This window comes from Nipponia nippon, unplaced genomic scaffold (assembly GCF_047370975.1).
Source record: "Nipponia nippon isolate SJK-2023a ecotype South Korea unplaced genomic scaffold, ASM4737097v1 scaffold_2, whole genome shotgun sequence".
Lineage (NCBI taxonomy): Eukaryota > Metazoa > Chordata > Aves > Pelecaniformes > Threskiornithidae > Nipponia > Nipponia nippon.
This window is the reverse complement of record NW_028262336.1, coordinates 109,804,086-109,823,390: the sequence shown is the minus strand read 5'-3', so window position 1 is coordinate 109,823,390 and position 19,305 is coordinate 109,804,086. Positions and strand designations below refer to the sequence as shown.

Genomic DNA, 19,305 nt, shown 5'->3' with positions numbered 1-19,305 from the left:
AGAAAATCAACCAAAAAGTTACTTTCAAAGGGAGCTCTCTGGCTCTCCAAGACAGAGAAACCCTCTGAAACAGGAAATCTACTGTCGCAAAGAGGGTGCTGCACAGCTTTGCTTGCTCTCCATTAGTTGGCCAGTGCAGCAATAAAGTGACATGGGTTTCCAAAGTAAAGTTTGCTTTGGTCCCTAATCAGGCTTTACTCCACCTGAACTCCTGCTGACTTCAACGAGAGGTTAGATGGAGTGAAAAGTGAATGAGGACTTGAAGATTTGGCCCTTTATGAGCCAAGATCTAGTTGTAAACTTATTTAAAGACACAAAAATCTCTGCAGCTGAACTCAGGTTTGAACACAAACCTGTAGAGAAACTGTTTGTTTTCTTTGTGTAAATCTTGCATGTTAACATGATTAGGTCTGCTGGGCAGGTGTCTCCACATGTCCATGTTTGCTTTGGCACACGAGCTGCCCCTCTCACCTCTCCAAATTGATGTAAATTTAGCATTAAATCCTGCCCTTTGTTACATGAGAGTGCCAGGGAGCCCCTCTCCCTTCCCGCACCAAGGCTTGCTCGCATCGCAGCTGGGCTGGAGTCCAGCCCAGCCCTGCCGGGTGCCAGGCTGGGGAGGGCAAGCACAGGTACTCATCTTCCACAAGCAGACAGGTGAGCATGGCATGGGATCCATCACCAGCCCCTTACTGCACACTCTCTCCTCTGCTTCTCAAGCTATTTCTGGAGTTGCCAGTTTTCCAGATACTTGCTTCCCCTGATGAAATTCCCTGCTCCTGGAATCATCTGATTTTGCGGTCATCCCAGCTTCCATGAAAAATAAGTTTTTAGCTGTCCAGATACTTGCTTCCCCTGATGAAATTCCCTGCTCCTGGAATCATCTGATTTTGCGGTCATCCCAGCTTCCATGAAAAATAAGTTTTTAGCTGTCCAGATGAGACATACAGAGAAATGAGAACACGACGCTTTACAGCTCAAAACAATACACTTGATATCATCTCCAAGCATCACTCTAATGTTATTTGCAAGGTTTTGGGGACCCAGCTGTAGTGCTCAGGGTGCTGCCACTCTTCCCTGCGCAGTCCAGACACTCCCACACTTGCCTTGCTGTTTGCTCCCTGCCATTGGTAAGGCAAAAATTTCCACCTGCTTTTCTAGATCAATACAAGCAAATTCAGTTTTAGAAACTGCTCAAAGGGGCTAAGATGCAGAAGGATGTAACGAGCACTAGTGAAGACATATTTTTCCAGGTTAATAAAAAAATATCTAGCACGAACAGTTGGCAGGATGAAGACGGTCTAAGACAGGATATGTGTATTTAGGTATCATCAAGTGGCACACGCAGATCTCCTAGCACTCCTTCCCCAAGCGCAGTGAGGACCCAGCTGCAATCCTGCTCCCATTTTACAGAAATTCATCTGAGCCACAATAAACTACTGGCAGCCTGTTGTGCAAGTCTAGATGCACTCACTACTCTTTCTGGGCTTTGTGAGTTGCTTTTTGTTTAGCAGATTAATCCTAAACATTGAGATCTCGCACTTCATTTTTTGTCTAAGGTCTAGGCAATGATAAAAGCAATTAGCTCCCTAAATCCTTCTCTTATCTGTAATTGGGTGTGATTTTTTGTTGGTTGTTTGTGAAAAAACACTGAACAAAAATCATGTCCACTATGTGGGCCAGGAAAATAGACCCTGATGACAGCCAGCTTATCTTCCACAGCTGCCTGAACCAACCAACACCTAACGGGTATGTTTTCAGGAACGCTTCCAACCAAGAGCTAACACTGTTACTTGGAGGTGACGGATGGAGCCGTGCAGTTTTAATGCAGCTCTCCACTTTCCATTAGAAATGAGGAGACTCTGGTTACTCCCCCTTCCTGCATAGTGTCACATTGCCAGAAATATCCCAAGAGCAATGGGGCTGTGGGCAGGAGGGGAGAGCCGCGCACGCATCTCGGCACTCATTTCCACCAGCTTCAAGGAAATTTTTTAAAAAATAAAGAACATGAACCAGAGAGGCTGTAACTGCAGAAAGTTCCCGCTCTGCTTTTTTCCCACCCTCACCCTTCCCTTTGGACAAGCACATGATTTCTAGCAGGTGTGAAAGAGCCAGGAGACAAACAAAAGAGATAAAAGACAGAACAACTCTGAAGAGCACTCAGGAGGCCACATCACAAGCACAGCACACCAGCTCCTAGCAGGCAGAGGCACTCTACCATTATCTAGTTCACAGATGGACCACCCAGAAAATCTGGGAGCAATTAGGAAGGAGAACAAACAAATGCATGGAAAGAAGGGGGGAGGGAGAATGGGAAGGAGGGCCAGAAGGGATTCCTTACATCATCTCCATGCAAGCGTTTCGAGAATGAAGTGAAGCTATATGGAGGAGGAATGCAGATGAAAGAGTTTGCAGTGAGAATGCAATAAAATAAAAGGCTATGAAAACATGTAGCATATGAATGAATTACAACATGGCCATTAAATTTACAGAAAGTCAAGACAGTGTGTAAACAGAGAAGAAACCCATCAAGCTCTTGGAGACACATATACGCACAGATAAACAGATCAAATGCTAACTGTCTCTCTCACCATTAACAGTACGTCAACCTGCCTTGCAACCCAGAGATTCATCAGGCAAAAAGCTGACTCTCTCCCCTCGCTGGCCGTCAATAACTGGCACTGAATACTGGCAAGAAAACACAAACGCTACAAACCAACACCAATGCAACTTTACACCCTATGCATGGATAAGAACGACAGCAACAGCCAAGGGGCTCATACTACAGCCAGTTTTCTGCTGGCCTTGATTACACTTGCCCGACATCTAATCAGTCAGCACCTCACAACACCAAGTTACACCTTTCTTGCCTGGGAGGCTGACCTGGTTTTGGTACCAAGTGCTTTGGCTCCAACTGACTTCAAGGTGTCTGCTCAGCCCTCTAAAAACAAGGCCCATTTTTAATTAAATGCCTGATTTCAGGCATCTTTGTTGGTTTTAATTGTGGCATAGAAGGTTGCCTTTGTTGACCAGCGCTGCAAAGTTTGCTTTTTCTTTTTAAATGATTTGATGTGCAGTTTGTGCACTTTTACAAGTGAGCAAAACTTATAAACTGTGTTTTGCAGGTTCCAGAAGTCACAGCAGAAAAAAGACTCAAAGTAAAAACTGAGCATACCAAGTGTTTTGAAGTGATCTTAATCAATAACACTGTGTTTACTTTGTCTTGGCCTCTGAGAAACGAACTCTGGTCACTAAGGACATCTTATAAACACATTAAAGTTCACACAAGCATTTTTTAAAGCTTTTCAGTTTACTATAATCTTGGTAGACTCACTCCCTGATAATTTTCCCTAAAAATAGTGCTTATTAACTCACAAGTTCAGTTGAAAAATCTACTATCCGCTCGTCTTAGCAGCAGCTACAATATGGCAATTAGTTTACCTTAGAATAGACATCAAAGGCTCAAAGGATGACCCTGCCCTAGAAGAACAAAATCTTTTAAAAGCCCCATTCCACTCAGTTTGCTAGTTTATAAGGTTTGCTAAAATCCAGTTTAATGATCATGTAGTTTCTTAGCAAGTCATGTGGTGCCATATTGTGTAAGGAACAGAAGAGTTAGTTCTAAAACCTTTTTGAACTTGGGGAGCTTTTCCAACCAGCTGATGCAGAACCACATTCTGAGATGGTAAATGAAACTGTTGGATGCAAAAGCCTCACTATGATTTTCTTTAGCTTCTTTCAGAAGACACAAAAGTTCCCACACAACACATACTCTCCCTTTACAATGAAAGATTCAATAATAGCAATATGTTCAAGTCCATATGGTGTGGATATAAGGGAGAGGCACAATGAGAAACTGAGAACCCTGAAAGCAAGGGCCTGTAAGCTGCAGTGGAAAAAAGCAAAAGCATAAAAAACCCCCTTAAGGTGAGACTGAATATAAGTTGTAGGGCACACTGGATTAGTCAGTTCTACTTTTAGCTACAGTCAAACTGTCTTCATATCCTGAGTCGCAGACAGTTCCCTCCCCGACATGGTTATCAGATGGATTTTTTTTTTTTTTTTTAAATGACATACAACAAAGTCCTTTGAAAAACAGTCTGGCCCAGTGGCCAGGTAATAGCACTACATGTTACCAGGCAGGAGACTGAGCAGCAGTTTCTAATATAGCCTCACAGCAATAATGCAGGAGAAATGAAACTGGAAGGGCTGATTTCAGTGGGGGCAACAGACATATATGAAAAGGAACAGCAATAAATGAATAATACAGGAGAGAAGCCTTCTTACCCTGTCTGGAATCAGATTTGAATGATGAATGAGAAATAGGGAGGGGAGAGGACAAGAAGGGTCTGTTTTAAACATTAGCATAGACTTGCCCCACCTCTTTCCATTACTATCACGAAGCATGGCTTTTCCCAGTGCTCTCGTCTTCGTCTCCAACTCCTGAACTTGCTCCAGCAAAGTTTTATGGTAGGTATGCTTGGCCCTGTACCACAAGGAAAAGACAAACAGAAAAACAAAACAAAAGAGCCACGTGAACATTTGTTTTGCTACAAAGCTGCAATTTTACCTCTCAGATGAGAGGCACAGGGAAAGTTCCCTTGAAGGATTTGGGAAATAAGGCACAATGTATGCATGTCAATCCAGGTTCACAATATCTGGGAAATATTACATAAGAAATGGGAAATCAGAAGGACTTCAAATTCAGTAGAGCTCGGCTGCTTCAACACAACACTCAATCTAACCAAGCAGCGAAGCTATGGGACTATGGAGACCTGACACTGCTGCCGTGGGACTGCTCAGGACCCGGGCATTCAGACAAAAGAGCTGGGATTCATTGAATATTCATGGCAGTAAAACATGATTCCACTCTCTTTTGAGCTATGCGTGGCACTGCTCTGAAAACCTAAGGAGAGTCTCAGATAATAATTGCCATTCAAGCCCCTTTATTTTCATTTATCAGTCTCACATGACTTGGAAAGGCACTTCTCTCCCCACTGAGCTTTCAAAGTGACAGTAACATGACTGGCTGTGTCCTATTTTCTCGGCTTGGGGATGGCTGTGCCCTATTTTCTCAGCTTGGGGATTCAAAGAGCAATCCATGTACCACACATGCCACCAAAATTTGGAGAGCAATGTCCCCCATGTAGAGACTTGGGCCTGTTTTGCCCCAGTTTCACCTACTGCTCCAGTGCTATTATACCTAATTACACTGATAGAAGGAGAGAATCTAGTTCCCTCTGTCTTGACATGTACAAAGCACTAATACAAAACGCAGGGATCTTTCTCCAATGGGCAGTTTTTGATCAGCTCCCTCTTTTGTGTCACTTAAAGGAAGACGAGTGTCCCGTAAGATAATATTGATTTGCATGTGACTGCACAATAAGCCTGAAAACAAGATGGAGCCAAGTCGGCTGAGACACCACTTGCTTCATGGCATTAAAATAACATTCTTCAACTCTAGAGATGGCAAAAATTTCGTTACAAGTTTCATAAAAAATCTCATATGCAGATACTACAATCTTTAACCAACGATACAAAACAATGTCAAACTCCCTCTAGCAGAAAAATAATAACTGGTGTATATGTAATTAAAATATAATGAAGATGCATTTATTTTTAAAAAGCATGATTCTTATTACTCCTTCCATGGGGAATAAGAAACAAAGACCACAAAATCTTTGCTGATACTGTTTTAGATGACAGTGCTTTGATATTAACAGTAGGTTATCCAAGTCCTCTGGTCTTTGTGTTGCTGACTTAGACCCCAAATGTCTCAAAACGAGAAGCTAAAATGAAAACTACTTTTCAAAACACATCTGCATTTAAGAAAAAAAAAAAAGAGAGAACAACAAGATGAAGCATAGCAAAAACTGGAGGTAAAGAGTATCAGGATGTACACCCTATTAAAACAAACCACCAAAGGTGTATGATCTGCAAGGGAACAGCAACGTACTGTGACAGATGAAATCAGTAGCAAGGATATTTTTAAAACGCATGTTTCAAGAATGTGAGATTACCAATAGCTGCACAGAAATTAATTAGATTCAAGTTCCTACAACTAGTTAGGCTAATGATCAGGCTGGTCTCTTTGAGGAAGGGAAACTATAGCGATTAAAATGAGAAAGCTTTGAGCTATTAATTCTTATAATCTTTACAGCTGACTTCACTATCACACTCTTTAATTTGAGTAAATACATTGAAATTTTGACCTTGAACTGATCTCTTGCCTTTTAAAGACGCCATACCTACTATTGCAAACTTGAAGACTGGGCATGTTTAGAACTTTTGAAATCCGTTATAACCAGTTTTCCCACAGACAAGAACACAGAAATCTACAAGTTATTCAATCTCTCTCAAGATTCCATGTTTATCCTGCCATACACCATAAGAGACGAGAGATGTTTTTCTTTTCCATTAGAGTGAATATTGAGTTCAAAATTTAACAGAACGGATCCTGAGCAACCAAGCCCAATTAGTGCAGCACAGCACAAGGAGGCACTGCACTGATACTTGACAATATGGAAAAAAACCCGTTGTCCTGAAGTTGGGGCTACTAAAGGATTTTCTAAGTAGTATGAAATGATGAAATATATGGGCTCTGCTGTGGCTGGGTATCCATAAAGCAACAATAAACCCACAGGTAATTGTTATGCATTGAGTCACTCCTTTACTTGGAAGCAAGAGCATCCATGAAAGAGTCAGTAATTAAGTATTTATAAAAAGAGCCTGAGCTAAACTATCCACGTGGTTCTCCAAAAACAAACACTAAAATATGGTATTACAACTGCCCCAGAGTCTGGGCTTGCTCCCATCAAAGTCAACTGCAAATACGCCACGGACTGCTGGCAACAGGACTGGATACTTCATGACTTTTTCACAACAGCACATTATTAACTTTTGACACACAAAAATACAGGTAGAAGCCTTAGCTTTTACCTTGTACTTTACAAGTGGCCCTAGACACACGATCAGTCCTCAATAAATTATGAGATCTTGTGTTCAATGTTACCGTTCAACTGAAATATGATGCATTACATAAAGTCAAACTCACCTTTCCCTTGCACACTGGGATCATGGACCATAAGAACAGACAAAGCGTTATCTTTGTATTTTGAGTGGCCCTTCCCCTTCCAAGCCAGGGAAGTGCGCAGCTTCACTTCACTGCCCTAGGAAGATATTTAGGGGGTTCGGGAGGCCAGAATCTGCCAGGGAGAAGCGTGCTTACATTCATAAACTCTTCCCAAACATGATGACACCTCTACTCTGGCTCATTATCCTCGACACCATTTTAGGAGTCTCGTGCTCCAGAGTCTGCAAGTGTGTGCAAGGATGGGAAGAGCTCCTCATACCTTCTCTATTTACACTGCAGAGTGCAACATGTTTCTCTGCCCGCAGTAAAAAAGTACGTGAAGGTTTTGGTAATGATTGGAAGGCTCAGGAAATTTTTCACTGTAACACTAAGTATTGAGACACCAATTATTAATAAATTCTTGCCCTCTTTCCTAGTTTTGCTGGAATACACTCTGTTTTTATGATACCCACATAGCTTTGTGGCTCAGCTATTTTGAGACTTCCTAGCACCAGTGACATGCATTCAAGTGACACGTGCCAACTGTGAGGAAGCACTCACCTTATAAAGCTCTGTTCATTTCAATGGTAGCACAACTGGGACTTTTATAAGGCAAAAACCAAATCCAAACCAAGCCACTGAAATTCAGGGTAGTGGACCAAAGTTAACAATGTGGTATTGCAGCCAAGTATTAATAATAAGCTTCCTTCTCTTTCTAAAGAGAGTTTTCCACATTTCCTTGATTCACTTAAAAAGAAAAAAAAATGTAAATAAATAAGCCTGGAGCTGCAGAGAACATGGGAGATAAGAAGTGTGTTGACAACTGTAGCCCATGTAACAAAGGGAACATGTAAAACTAGCTCTCACATCCACTATCAAAACTTGTAATGCTGGAAGCAGCACATCAGTTTAGAAACAAAGATTTGTATGTCTTTGAAACATGCTTTCCTATCCCTTTTAACCTTCTTCCAGACAAAAACTCTGTACCATATTTATGGTTTTCTGACAGTATTTTGTACTGAAATTAGGCATGTACCTTTTGGGTCACATGGATGCTCTTTCTGTGGACATATGCTTCATGTCCAAAAGAAACTGAAAGGGATAAATTCCATGAGCATGAGAAGTCAGAGCTGCTGGAATTTTATGGCCAAAAACAGATTCTGTTGAATTACAGACAGCAATGTGGTGTAACCACTGCTGTGGAAATCTGCCGGCTGATTTCCAGAGGCCTTGGGCTCAAGTTTTGCATGGCAAGCCTCTTGGAAAGGAAACAGACCTTTACTCCTTCCATATGGCAGTGCTGATAGCTGTGTCGTTTCATTTATCCTAGCTAAAATGTTAATGGTGTTAATTTTTCAGTGATGGGTTAAAAAAAAAAAAAAGGGTCCTGTTCAGGGAACAGATTTTTTGCTTCATGTTGGTAGGAGCCTCCTGTTTAAAATCTGTTGGGAAAGCATCAATCATACACGTTTGTCTTGAGAGCTTCACAATCTCTGTACATTCTCGGTCTGAACCACTGAAAGGATTATGTTGCTGAGATTTCTCTAAGAAGTATTAAAGAACAGGTTGAGTCAGTAGCAGAGTTTTAAATGAGTAATAGCTGAGGATGAGCCTGCCTTGGTCTGGCCTATTTTACAATTCTTGAGTCATTTTTGTCAAGAACTGATAATAACAGAGGACAACTTCAGGACATTCAACTATCATGAAAACATCTCAAAAACTAAAGTGTAATCTTGGACAGCTAAATATATATTTGATCCGTGATGGGGCAAAGAGTTCAGCTACTATTCATCAGCTTTAATCACGAAAGTAGTCCCACTGATTACTTCTAAGCAGGTAATTTTAAATAATGCCTGACACAGGAGCAGGGCCTGTTATGCTAAGTGAATTCTAAGATTTTTTTTTTTCAGAGCTTTAAAAAGCAGGTCACAGACACAGCTAAGTATCTAAATTTAAACACTTTGGCCTCAGCTTTAGAATTTTAAAATAATTTTCAATTGGAGAAGTTTAATGAGTGTAACAAAAAACCCTCTAGTGTGCTAGACTATTAAATCATAGTTTGGCCTGAACAGAAATTTTACATTATGATACCTAGTTTTAATTTTAGCAGTGCAGCTCGTGAAAATTAAGCCGAGAAAGAAAATAAGAAAACATTGAAGAAGTACTTACTGATTGGTTGATTTGCCTACTACCAGTTTAATTTAGCTGTGCTATCAACCCCACAGGAAGAAAAAAGATTTTCAGGTACATGCATATGACCTGATTTATCTTTTTATGCCAGTGTTTGAAATGTACCTGTGTTTGGGAAACTTTCTGCTTTTTTCAGTATTTTCTGCATTTCTCTGTAAAGATGACTGGTGGACTTAGCAGTGTTTTTAGATTTATGGTTGGACTCGATCTTAAAGGTCTTTTCCAACCTAAATAATTCTATGATTCTAAGAATCTTCCTTGGCTGACCAACAGCTCATTCCTGGAGCAAAGTGTTACGTGTTACCATGCTTTCACTTCGAGGCTTTGTGACAAGTGACAAGCTAACCTATATTCCCTCTTCACTCCAGCTAGGATCTGCCTCTTTGCCCCAGAGTTGGAATGCCCTGGGTCCTCCTTGCCCGAGGCTATTACACATCCATGTAATAAAATCTTCTCGGATGTAACACAGCTTTCCAAGGGAAAGGATGAAAGCTTGGTGCTTAAGACACTTAAAAGCAAGCTGAACAAAACACCAGAAATTCTAAATGAAAATGACACTTCTGCATTTCAAATTGCAATGACAGAGAAGGTAAGTTGCTTTCAAAGTTCTTGAAATTGCTTGCTCTCCGCAATGCCCTGAAACCACAGAATCCTGAGAGAAGGGGATTACACAGGCTTGTGTTTCACAAGGGTTGTTCCTCCTCTCTGAGCAGGGAAGGAATCATTAAGACCACAGAGTGCAGAGTATTGCTCTTCTCTCAGTTAAGACTTGGAAGATCCAATCTTGAAGGAGAACCTAAACAGCAGCTGACAAAGAACTAGGAGCTTACTGGGTATGGATTAGAGTGCCATGTGTTTACTTTCTACATAACCTTAATCAAATTGAACAAATTAATTGCTCCTTTTAGGAATAGGAAATCTCTGATGTCTGATTTAAATTTGCCTTTAACTAAAGGGTAGACAACACAATCAAAAGACAACACACCTTCATTCTCAGACAAGGCTGCCTCCATCAGATTCAGGACTAACTAACTATTCATTCTCTCACATTGCTGGTTGCATTGGTAGGTGATAAATGACTCCCACTTCACTTTGCTCAGAGGCCTTCCAAATGAATATCTCCATTTGGCATTCACTGAAAGGCTTCGTAGTTCTTTACAGAACAATACCAGACTGGACAACATGTGCATAACAGAATAATTCCTATACAACTGAGAGGACTGGTTCGGGACTTACGCTGTCCATGCCACGTCTTTAACAAGGCACGCAGTGGGCACGAGAAACAAGCCAAACCAGAAGTATCCACATCTTAACACCATTCCAGCCTGTGAAGAAAAACAAATAAACCATGAGTATTTTCAAGCCATTACATGTTAAGTAGTTGTTTACAAGGAAAAGGTAGAGTGATGGCATCAAACAGGTACTGCATCCATGATCTGGGTGATGTTGAAATTTCTTGGTGGGGGGAAGTCTCATCAACTCTTAACAGAAGTTAGGCCTATAATTAACAAACAGCAATGGCATTTCTCATTGCGATCATTCCTTATGAGCTCAAATTCCTTCAAAACTTTAAAAAAAAAAAAAAATCAAACATTTTGACCAAATCCTCCACTGATATTAATTTGTGGATCCAGGCAGACACATTCTCACTCGTGGAGAAGTGCACTGGAAGTATATTTAGCTTGCACTTTTGACTATCTTTTGTGCCCTTTGTTTACTGTCTTTCTACCCACTGTTGTAGATCTCTGAGCAGCATCAAACTCGTATGAAGACAAATATACTTCTCACTAAAATGTTTCAGTCATATTCCACTTAAATACAGCACTTCCTGTTCAAACTACTGCTGCCTGAAACCCAGGGTGGGAAAGATTCACTCCTCTCCCGCAAATGGCTTTTTTTACAAACAAAGAGCTCAAAGTTTATATTTGCATTTTTCTCATTGTTGTAATGCTTGAAGAAAAAGCTTGGTAGGATTTGAGAAGGAAGATATCTGGAAACCCTGCAAGTTCCAGCATACGCACATAGTTATGGAACAAAGCTGAAATATAGCACTATTTACAGAAACCTAGTTTAGGTCATTAGAATCTTTTACAGATAAATTAATGGTAAAGGCCCAGGTTTCCTACACGCAAGACTTGAGATGACCTCACGACCTCTTGCATGCACACACACACAGCTCCCATAAGAATCATTTAAGTTCTCTAGTACATTAGAAACAGAAAAGATTTTTTTTTCTGTAATGACCTGTGCACAGCACACAACTAAAACAGGGGCTGAAAGGCGTCAACAGCATTTCCAGTAGCTAGCCACATTCTGCTCTCTTGCCAGTTATGGACAGTGTCATATCCCTTTCCCAAAATCTTTACTTCTCAATATTTTTTATGCCACATACAATACACACACGCTTATCTACTGATACTCGTGTGCGACGTTGCCGAAGGCAGGGAGGCCTATACCCACGGACACTGAACTAAAGCAGCTGTCTCACCAGTGTAACGCAGACCTGGCTGGCTCAGCTGTCCCTCGCTGCTGTAGCACACAAGAGAGCAGCAGCCCACAATGCTGAAGTGTCAGGGCAAACACAAAGTTGAGCTACAGAACATGGAACCAAACAAAATGTCTACTAGCCTTTGAAATACATCGTGAGAAGACAAAATTTGTAATTATACCCTTGTAAGACAAACGTGGTTGATCACAACAGGAGGAAATTCCACCACTTTAAAACTGAGAAAAGCTGTCACATTGCATTGCCAGGATGTCCACCAGTAGCACCCAGCATCTTCTCCATGTGTTGATCTCTGTTTAAAGTTGTCCACCTCACAACTCAGTCATATTTAGCAGCAACTTGCCCTTGGATTGCCAAGTAGTGAGTACTTCCAAAAGCATTTTTCACTTTTGAATGTCAAATCCTCCATGCCATTGCTGGACTGACAGATCAGTGGTAAATCTTGTACCGAAACCAAGAGCGAGCTAGACTCTGCTAAAACATTTATGGACACTTTGCCACCCACACAGACAGTAAGCAAAAACATTCCAGTCCCAGAATCAGCTCTCAGTTATTTGTGAGGCCTCGTGCCTACTTTCACATGAAAATGCCAAGCATATGGGCAGTTTTGACCTATGCTTATTTAAGAAAAAGGATGTACAGGAATAAGAGGGAAATCTTAACTTTATTGTTAGCCAAAGAGCTGAACTGTAATAACACGGTGGCCAAACATAATGAGATTTATCCGCATGCTTTGCTTTTCTTTGGTTGTGACCCTGCAAGTGCTAGCAGTCTAATCACATCAGCATTTCCACTGACCATCCTTCCATTCCCTGTGCTAATAAAGGCTAAAAAAGGGCCATAATAGTCTACTTGCATTTTCTGCTATTTTGGCTTCAAATATTTTATGTTCCACTTTTTGCTCTTCTAGCTGAAAGGAACTCAACACACTTTTAATGCGCAGAACAACCTGAGCATGTGTCCAGTAGAAGTTTAAATGCTATTATTGTTATTATAAATGTTGACAACTCCATTGATGGCTATGAATTTGGACATCTCGCATGTTAAGCTCGACACCAAAAAACGTCAAGCCAAATACTTTTTGCCTGCAATTATGCATTTTACTCAAGTATTATTCTGTCCGCAAACTGCATCAGAACAGTAAAACTATTCATCTCATCTGAACCCTGTCAGATGCTCACTTTACTACTGGCAAGCCTTTTTCCACAAAATCCTCCAAGATTTTTCCATTCCTGAGCTCATCTGGAAGGTTTCTTCCCTGTTCATCTCTGGTTTCCTCTTGCAGTTATATGACTGCTGTGCTGCATGACAGTGAATTGGTTTGTCTTGCATGCACAGCTCTGAACTCTGCCACCTCTCCGGCAGGGTTACACCGTCTGCTCGCAGGACAGGAGCTCCTCAGGACAAGATTCACTGGAAACCACTCAACATGTTCTGGGCACATCCACAGACAGCATTTTTAGGATATTCTGCAACTTGTGGAATAGAGGCCTGGATTATAAACAGAAGCTATAGTAAGAACACCTATATATTGCAACGAATCCTTCCTCAGGCTTCACAGCTGTTGCTGTGCTCCATTCCAGTTGTTCAGCTACTCATGACAGCAGTGAAGACAGTACTGCAATACATCTTCAGGGAAACACGGCGTTTCCATACCCAGTCCCAACAAATAACACCCTTCAGCTATCAGTTATCTCCCCCAGATAAGAAAAGCAGAGCTACTAAACAGGAACCACCACCATTTTTTTTTTTCTTTTTTAGAAGGTCACAGGGAGGAGGAGTAGTTTGTTTTTAAAACAAATTCAAAATTTGACCAGCTCTGTCATCACACAGGCCCCACGATATGCAACTAAGTCATTTTTATTCTGTCTGCTGATATAAACATTAGTGACTAGCATATCCAAAGCCAACTACCAGAAACCATTCATCACATGGCACCCCAAAACACTTGAGACTAATGCAAGTCCTTCTGCCGAAGACATTGCAGCTTAAACTGCTGCCATCAGTAGACTGTCTTACAAGCACTGATGAGGCTGCCACAGTGAAATAGCTCATTTTAGTGGAGTGATAACATTTGTTAAAATGGAAGAACGGTAACAAGAAAGGAAAGAAAAACTTAGCTCCAGTTATTTCAACTGAGGAGCAAACAATTTAGGTCCCAATACCTTTAAGCTCTTGTAAATTGGTTTTGTAAGGGTGGGTACTTTATTTTTTCCTTTTAAACAAAGCAAAAAAGTGACAGTACTGGACAGTCAAGAGTGTCTAGGAAGATCTGCTCTGTATTATTATTTTAGAAAGCCTAGGTTAAGTTTTGTTTTGGTTTTGTTTGTTTGTTTTAAATCAAGGACTCTCTCCACACAAGCATATCAAACAGGGAATGGGTTATTTTAAAAAAAAAAAAAAAATCTTGAATTGCAATATGGAATACATTTTAAACTCTTTTCTCCGTTTTACTATTCTTAATATGCAAATAAGCATCACTCATAGTTCTCCTTTTCCACCAATAGGTGGTGCCACTATTTTCAACGACAACTTCCAAGGAGAACAAGAAGGCCAGAAGTGCCCAGGGATGGGAATTCAGATATCCAGACTGTTTTGGTATTCTTATCACAGCATGGTTAGGCAGCAACTGGGGACAGGCAAATGATTCGGACAAACCAAACAAGGGTCTCAATCATCTTATATCATTCAAGAAAAGTGAGACAAAATTTAAATTCATATTTTGAATAATAAAAGCTTTTTGTTACTTCATTTCCTCATATACCCATGCATCCTAACTCTGATAAAAAACGGACAGCAAAAGCATAAGATCATGATGGAAACAGCTGGCTTTGTATTCACAGTGTGACAAAAACTATTACTGGAAGTGTGCCTGGATCCTGATCACAGCTCTCTCCACGAGGCATGGATAAGGACCCAATAAGCTGCTCAATTATGGTTTCATATTCATTCAAATTCCAGCTTTATACACTAGGGATCCAAGTCCAACCTGCAGTCAGGTGATCAGTCAGATCACTTTGGTCCCCACTAGTCAAACCTGGATGATAGCATGGCACTGCCTTTAGCAGCACTTGGGAAAAGAGGAGACAGAGAGAAGATGGCCACGTGATCATTGTGAGGGATTCACATATAACAGCAGCACAAGAAATGTCCACTGCTATCACTGAGATACTGTTGATCTAGACATCTATGACGCTGAAGGATCCAGCTGACTAGAGACATGTGGCTGGAGCTACAAGTGCAACTCTAGGACCCTTGGCCCTGCTCCTCCATCTGCATTGCCTCAATAACCAAAGCAGAAAGCAGTGCATCACCAGCAGGCAGTTAACCCCACCTTAAGGTAGTCAACTGAGATGCACTAGGTAGACATCTCTGCCAGTATCCCTCCTCCATCAGTTCTAGACCCGTGGCTTGGTCTGAGCACACCACTTAAGAAGGGCTAAAACTGGGACAGGGGAATCCCAGTTGGTTGCTTTGCTCCCATCCCATGTCAGGCAAGTCACTTGGAAGCATGTTTGTTATTCAGTCGATGAGGATAGTCTTCTTCAAAGCCTGCCTCAGCCCACCGCACTGAGGTGCTACTCCTACAGTCTCAGTCTCAGCCGTTTTCCCACTGATGACAGGGTGCTGCTCGCTTGGGCAAACAATCCCACTCCATTCATCTTGAAGTCCCAGTGCCTCCCTTGATGGCATGGTGCATGGACAAATACGTTATTCTCCATGAGAAGTTCAGGCATTAACACTGGGACACGTCACTGCAATGCTCCTACTTTACTCTGGAAACTCCCTAGATTCCTGAGAAAGATTGTCTTTCATTTGCTCTGTAGCAATAGGGCTGATTCAGAAACTGCTTTAAAGGTCTAGGAAATATTTTCAGTAGAAAGTTAAACACACTCTGTCTCCATCTTGAAATTGTTGCATTTTTAATGATGTTACAGCTTAGACATCTTTGCTGCAGTTAGGTTTTTTTTTTTAATGCTTTTCATAAGTAAATTTTTTTTTAATGCTTTTCATAAGTAAATTTGAAGCCTAACTTCAGTAGGAAGAGGAACAGATTCCATGCATGAAAAATCTATCACAGATTATGAACAATATCACTGGGCAAACTCCCCTGCAAACATCTGATGCATTTATGCAGTTTGCAGACCATTACCCAGCCCTGTTTTCCTTTAGAGAGCTGCACCGTCCACCCTCTGCGTGTTCTGGGTCCTGTTAAGACTGAATGTTTTAGTGCCAGCACTGGGTGGTTTTCTGTTTCAAAAGGACCTTAAAATTTAATATTGAAAGGGCAAAAATATTAAATCCTTATCAACCAAGTGGCTGAACAGATCTTAAGGAGACGTAGGACTTACTACATACTAACGCTGTAAGCACATGCCATGCAACAACTGGAAGATACTGTGTCATACAGCAATCCAGTTTTCATAAATTATTCTGAAGTCATCAACCAGCAATGGCTTTCTCCCACTTTAAATGATAAAACAGTATTTGTTAGATTCAGTCAAAACCTCCTACTATTTCTATTAGCTCACGTGGACTGAATGATCAGTATCTCCACCCCATGCTGTTATATTGTACAAAATACACAAATTCTGTTATAATTACTGTATTATACAAGAATCTTCAAGTGCTACAAATACCAGACCCACATTAAAGATCATATATGCTAAAACCCAAGTGCAGAGAGATGACAGGGTTTGCTCATGGTCACACAAATCAATTGCAGAGCTGGGCAGATTGCCCAAGTCCCTCAATTAAACCATACTACACAGAGACTGAGCCTACTGGAGCCCAGGTATGAAATATAATCAATATCCAAGAATGCAGTCTCAAGGATTTTCCCTGTGCACACTGGAACATAATCTAGCCTCAACATGAGTCGGTGCTTAAGAACTTTTCCCCCCAATATAACTGTAGCCAGCTCCAGGCTGGACAGATTTACTAGGTTCAGGGCTGACAGGTGTGATCAACAGATTTACCAGCTCCCTCTTCAACAAGCATCTTGGCTGGAAATGTGCCTAAAGAATAACGCTTTTGGGTTAGCGGCAAAGTGTTAAAAAACGAGGCAAAAGAATTTGATTTCCCCTCCTGCTTACACCACTGGGAGTCAGGAGTACCTCAAATGAAATCAGTGGAGCTCTACCACTGAAAGGCTGGCTGGATATTTCCATGTCTGAAATAAAGATGTGCAATGTTTTCCATAATGTAAGAGTTTTCATTCTAAAATGACTCAGATGAAAACAATGACCTCACTGGCTGGCTGGAGGTAACACAATGACACACTGGTCCAGTCTCAAACCTATTTCCTCTCTCTCCCAGCCTCCACTCATACAGCCCTATCCCCTTGAGAGCAGTAAGAGGAGGAAAGAAAAAAATCAGATACCTTACTCAGATATTTTACCCCTTTTCCTTAATTTCACCAGTCATCCTTAAAACCATATGGAAGACTACAGTAAGAAACCTATCCACTGTCTAGCTTCTATGCCATACTTATCAAGCTTATTGGTAATTTTAATGTAATACCTGGATATAAATGTAGAGAGGAAGGACAGGAGCAGTACTTTGAGCAAAAAGAAAAATGCCAACACAATATCACAAAGGAATATATTTGGCATTCCTAGTAAAGGCCAAGACATTTTGAGATATAGGTCTCAAGCAAGAAGCTTTTCATTAAAGAAGTTGCTAGTTACGATGGTTAAAAGAAAGCATGAAAATACAAACTAAAGTACAGAAAACAGAAAAATATAATGGCAACTCAGAAAAGACATATCACTTGCTTTAAGTTCTTTCATGATCAGAAAATTCCAGGAATTGGCAATACAAAGCTACAAACCCAAAACTTAATATCTTCAAGGGGAGTAAAAAAAAAAAAACAACCAAACCCAAAACAATTTCACATACACTGCCATGATTTTGGAGAAACTAGTTAGAGCTATAACACCATAGGAGCACACCGAAATCCTCAGATCTTCTACTCCCTTTTATTTTCTTGTTAGGAACTATTTTTCCATAATGGAGGAATACAGCAAGTTAGCAACCTATTTTTATTCTATTTCTTAATTTACAGAAATTAATATTTGATACACAAATTAATATATCATTGGCCAAATGTGTCCCAAAGGGTGTTAATAAGCTGTTTTGTGTTAACTAAAAACATATTCTACATATGCAGCCTTGCCTGAGAAAAAATTACTGTATCTCATTACTTAATTAGTATACAACACTACCAATTAAACAAGGAGCTTGCCCATGTTACTCTCCATTATTACTCTGATAGCAGAGAATTAAGAAAATTAATCAGATGGTGTTTTAATTTGATTTTATGGTTCACTGGCAGCATAAACTGTGATGCAATTTCATGCAGCCTATCACTTCTTTTTCATTATTGGTTACATTAAGCTCAACAAAAAAAACGTAAATGAACGTTTCTTCGAAGTAATTTGGAGAAGACTGTTGGTTAAAAATTAGTAGTAAAATCATGCTCCATGTAAATGGATATAAGTGGCTTCCTGAAATTTTATTAGAGAGCACAGATCTCATTAACCAAAGAACCTTCTCCCTGAAGTGGATGAAATACCTCAGTAGATCTTTAGGTAAATGGCACTAGGTGCTAATTATTCTTCCTGGTTAAAGAAATCCAAAAACATCATTCTGTATTAGCCTGAGCTCCTCCAGCACAAATTAAAATTACTGAGTAAAAGTCACTCCTTCCTTTACACGTGTTCTTGATACTACTCTGAATCATAAGATAGTTTGAGTTTTCTGAGATATCTCCAATTAGATGGTTGTGCAACACAATATAATCTTCTTTTATTGCCATTTAAGAGGAACTTACACTTGAGGATGTGGAAGAGTAGGCCCATAGGTAGCTAGCTACCTGCTGATGGGTGGTGACCTGCCATGGTGCTGTAACTTCACCGAGCCCAAGTAAAACCTGTATGAAAGTGTGCTTTCCAGTGTGAAAGCAAAGTCACTCTCTTTCCTTTCCCTCAAATTAAACCAACCCAGGCATGAATAGAAAGAACAAAGTAAATCTGAAACAGTAACTTTGTCAGGTCTATCAAGGAAACAGTTTGTCTTGCTCACTGTTTCATACGCTTTAGTATAAACTTCTACTCTGCATGTAAAAAGAAATTTATACTTTACATTATGTTTCTCCTTTTGAAGTCATGTTCAGCATGTAACCACTTTTGTTTGGTGCCTATAACTTTTTCTGTGCAGGTTTTAATAGTAACCACTCTTGTATAGTAGCTGCCCTTACTTAATAACTGTGCCTTTATCATGAAAGCTTCAGGGGGAAAAAAATTAAATTTTACAGAACCCACCTTTGAATTTAAAACTCCAAGGGAGTAATTATGTTTAGCAGAAGCTGTTCCTTGCCAGTGAAGATATAAGATATTTGTACAACCTGCCAAGTTACACCTACAAAAAGAGTCAGAACCTTCAAATTTCCTGGGTTTGTGTGTTGAAATTTTCCAAATGTGCTACTGCAACAGCACTGGCTTCCTCACACAAAACATTTGTTTCGAGACACTCC

The 19,305-nt window shown here is 40.5% G+C and overlaps 1 protein-coding gene across 6 annotated transcripts in view; it reads right to left on the bottom strand.

The window, feature by feature from the left end:
* The window catches only part of ATP8A2 (ATPase phospholipid transporting 8A2), a 349,469-nt gene that overhangs the window by 26,813 nt on the left and 303,351 nt on the right, over positions 1 to 19,305 (bottom strand). For all 6 annotated transcript variants that reach the window (XM_087757791.1, XM_087757793.1, XM_087757792.1 and 3 more), the window contains 2 exons: positions 10,499 to 10,587; positions 4,382 to 4,486 (listed from right to left, as the gene is read on the bottom strand). In XM_087757791.1, the coding sequence (XP_087613917.1) occupies positions 4,382 to 4,486; positions 10,499 to 10,587 (194 nt within the window). The remainder of the gene's footprint in view (positions 1 to 4,381; positions 4,487 to 10,498; positions 10,588 to 19,305) is intronic.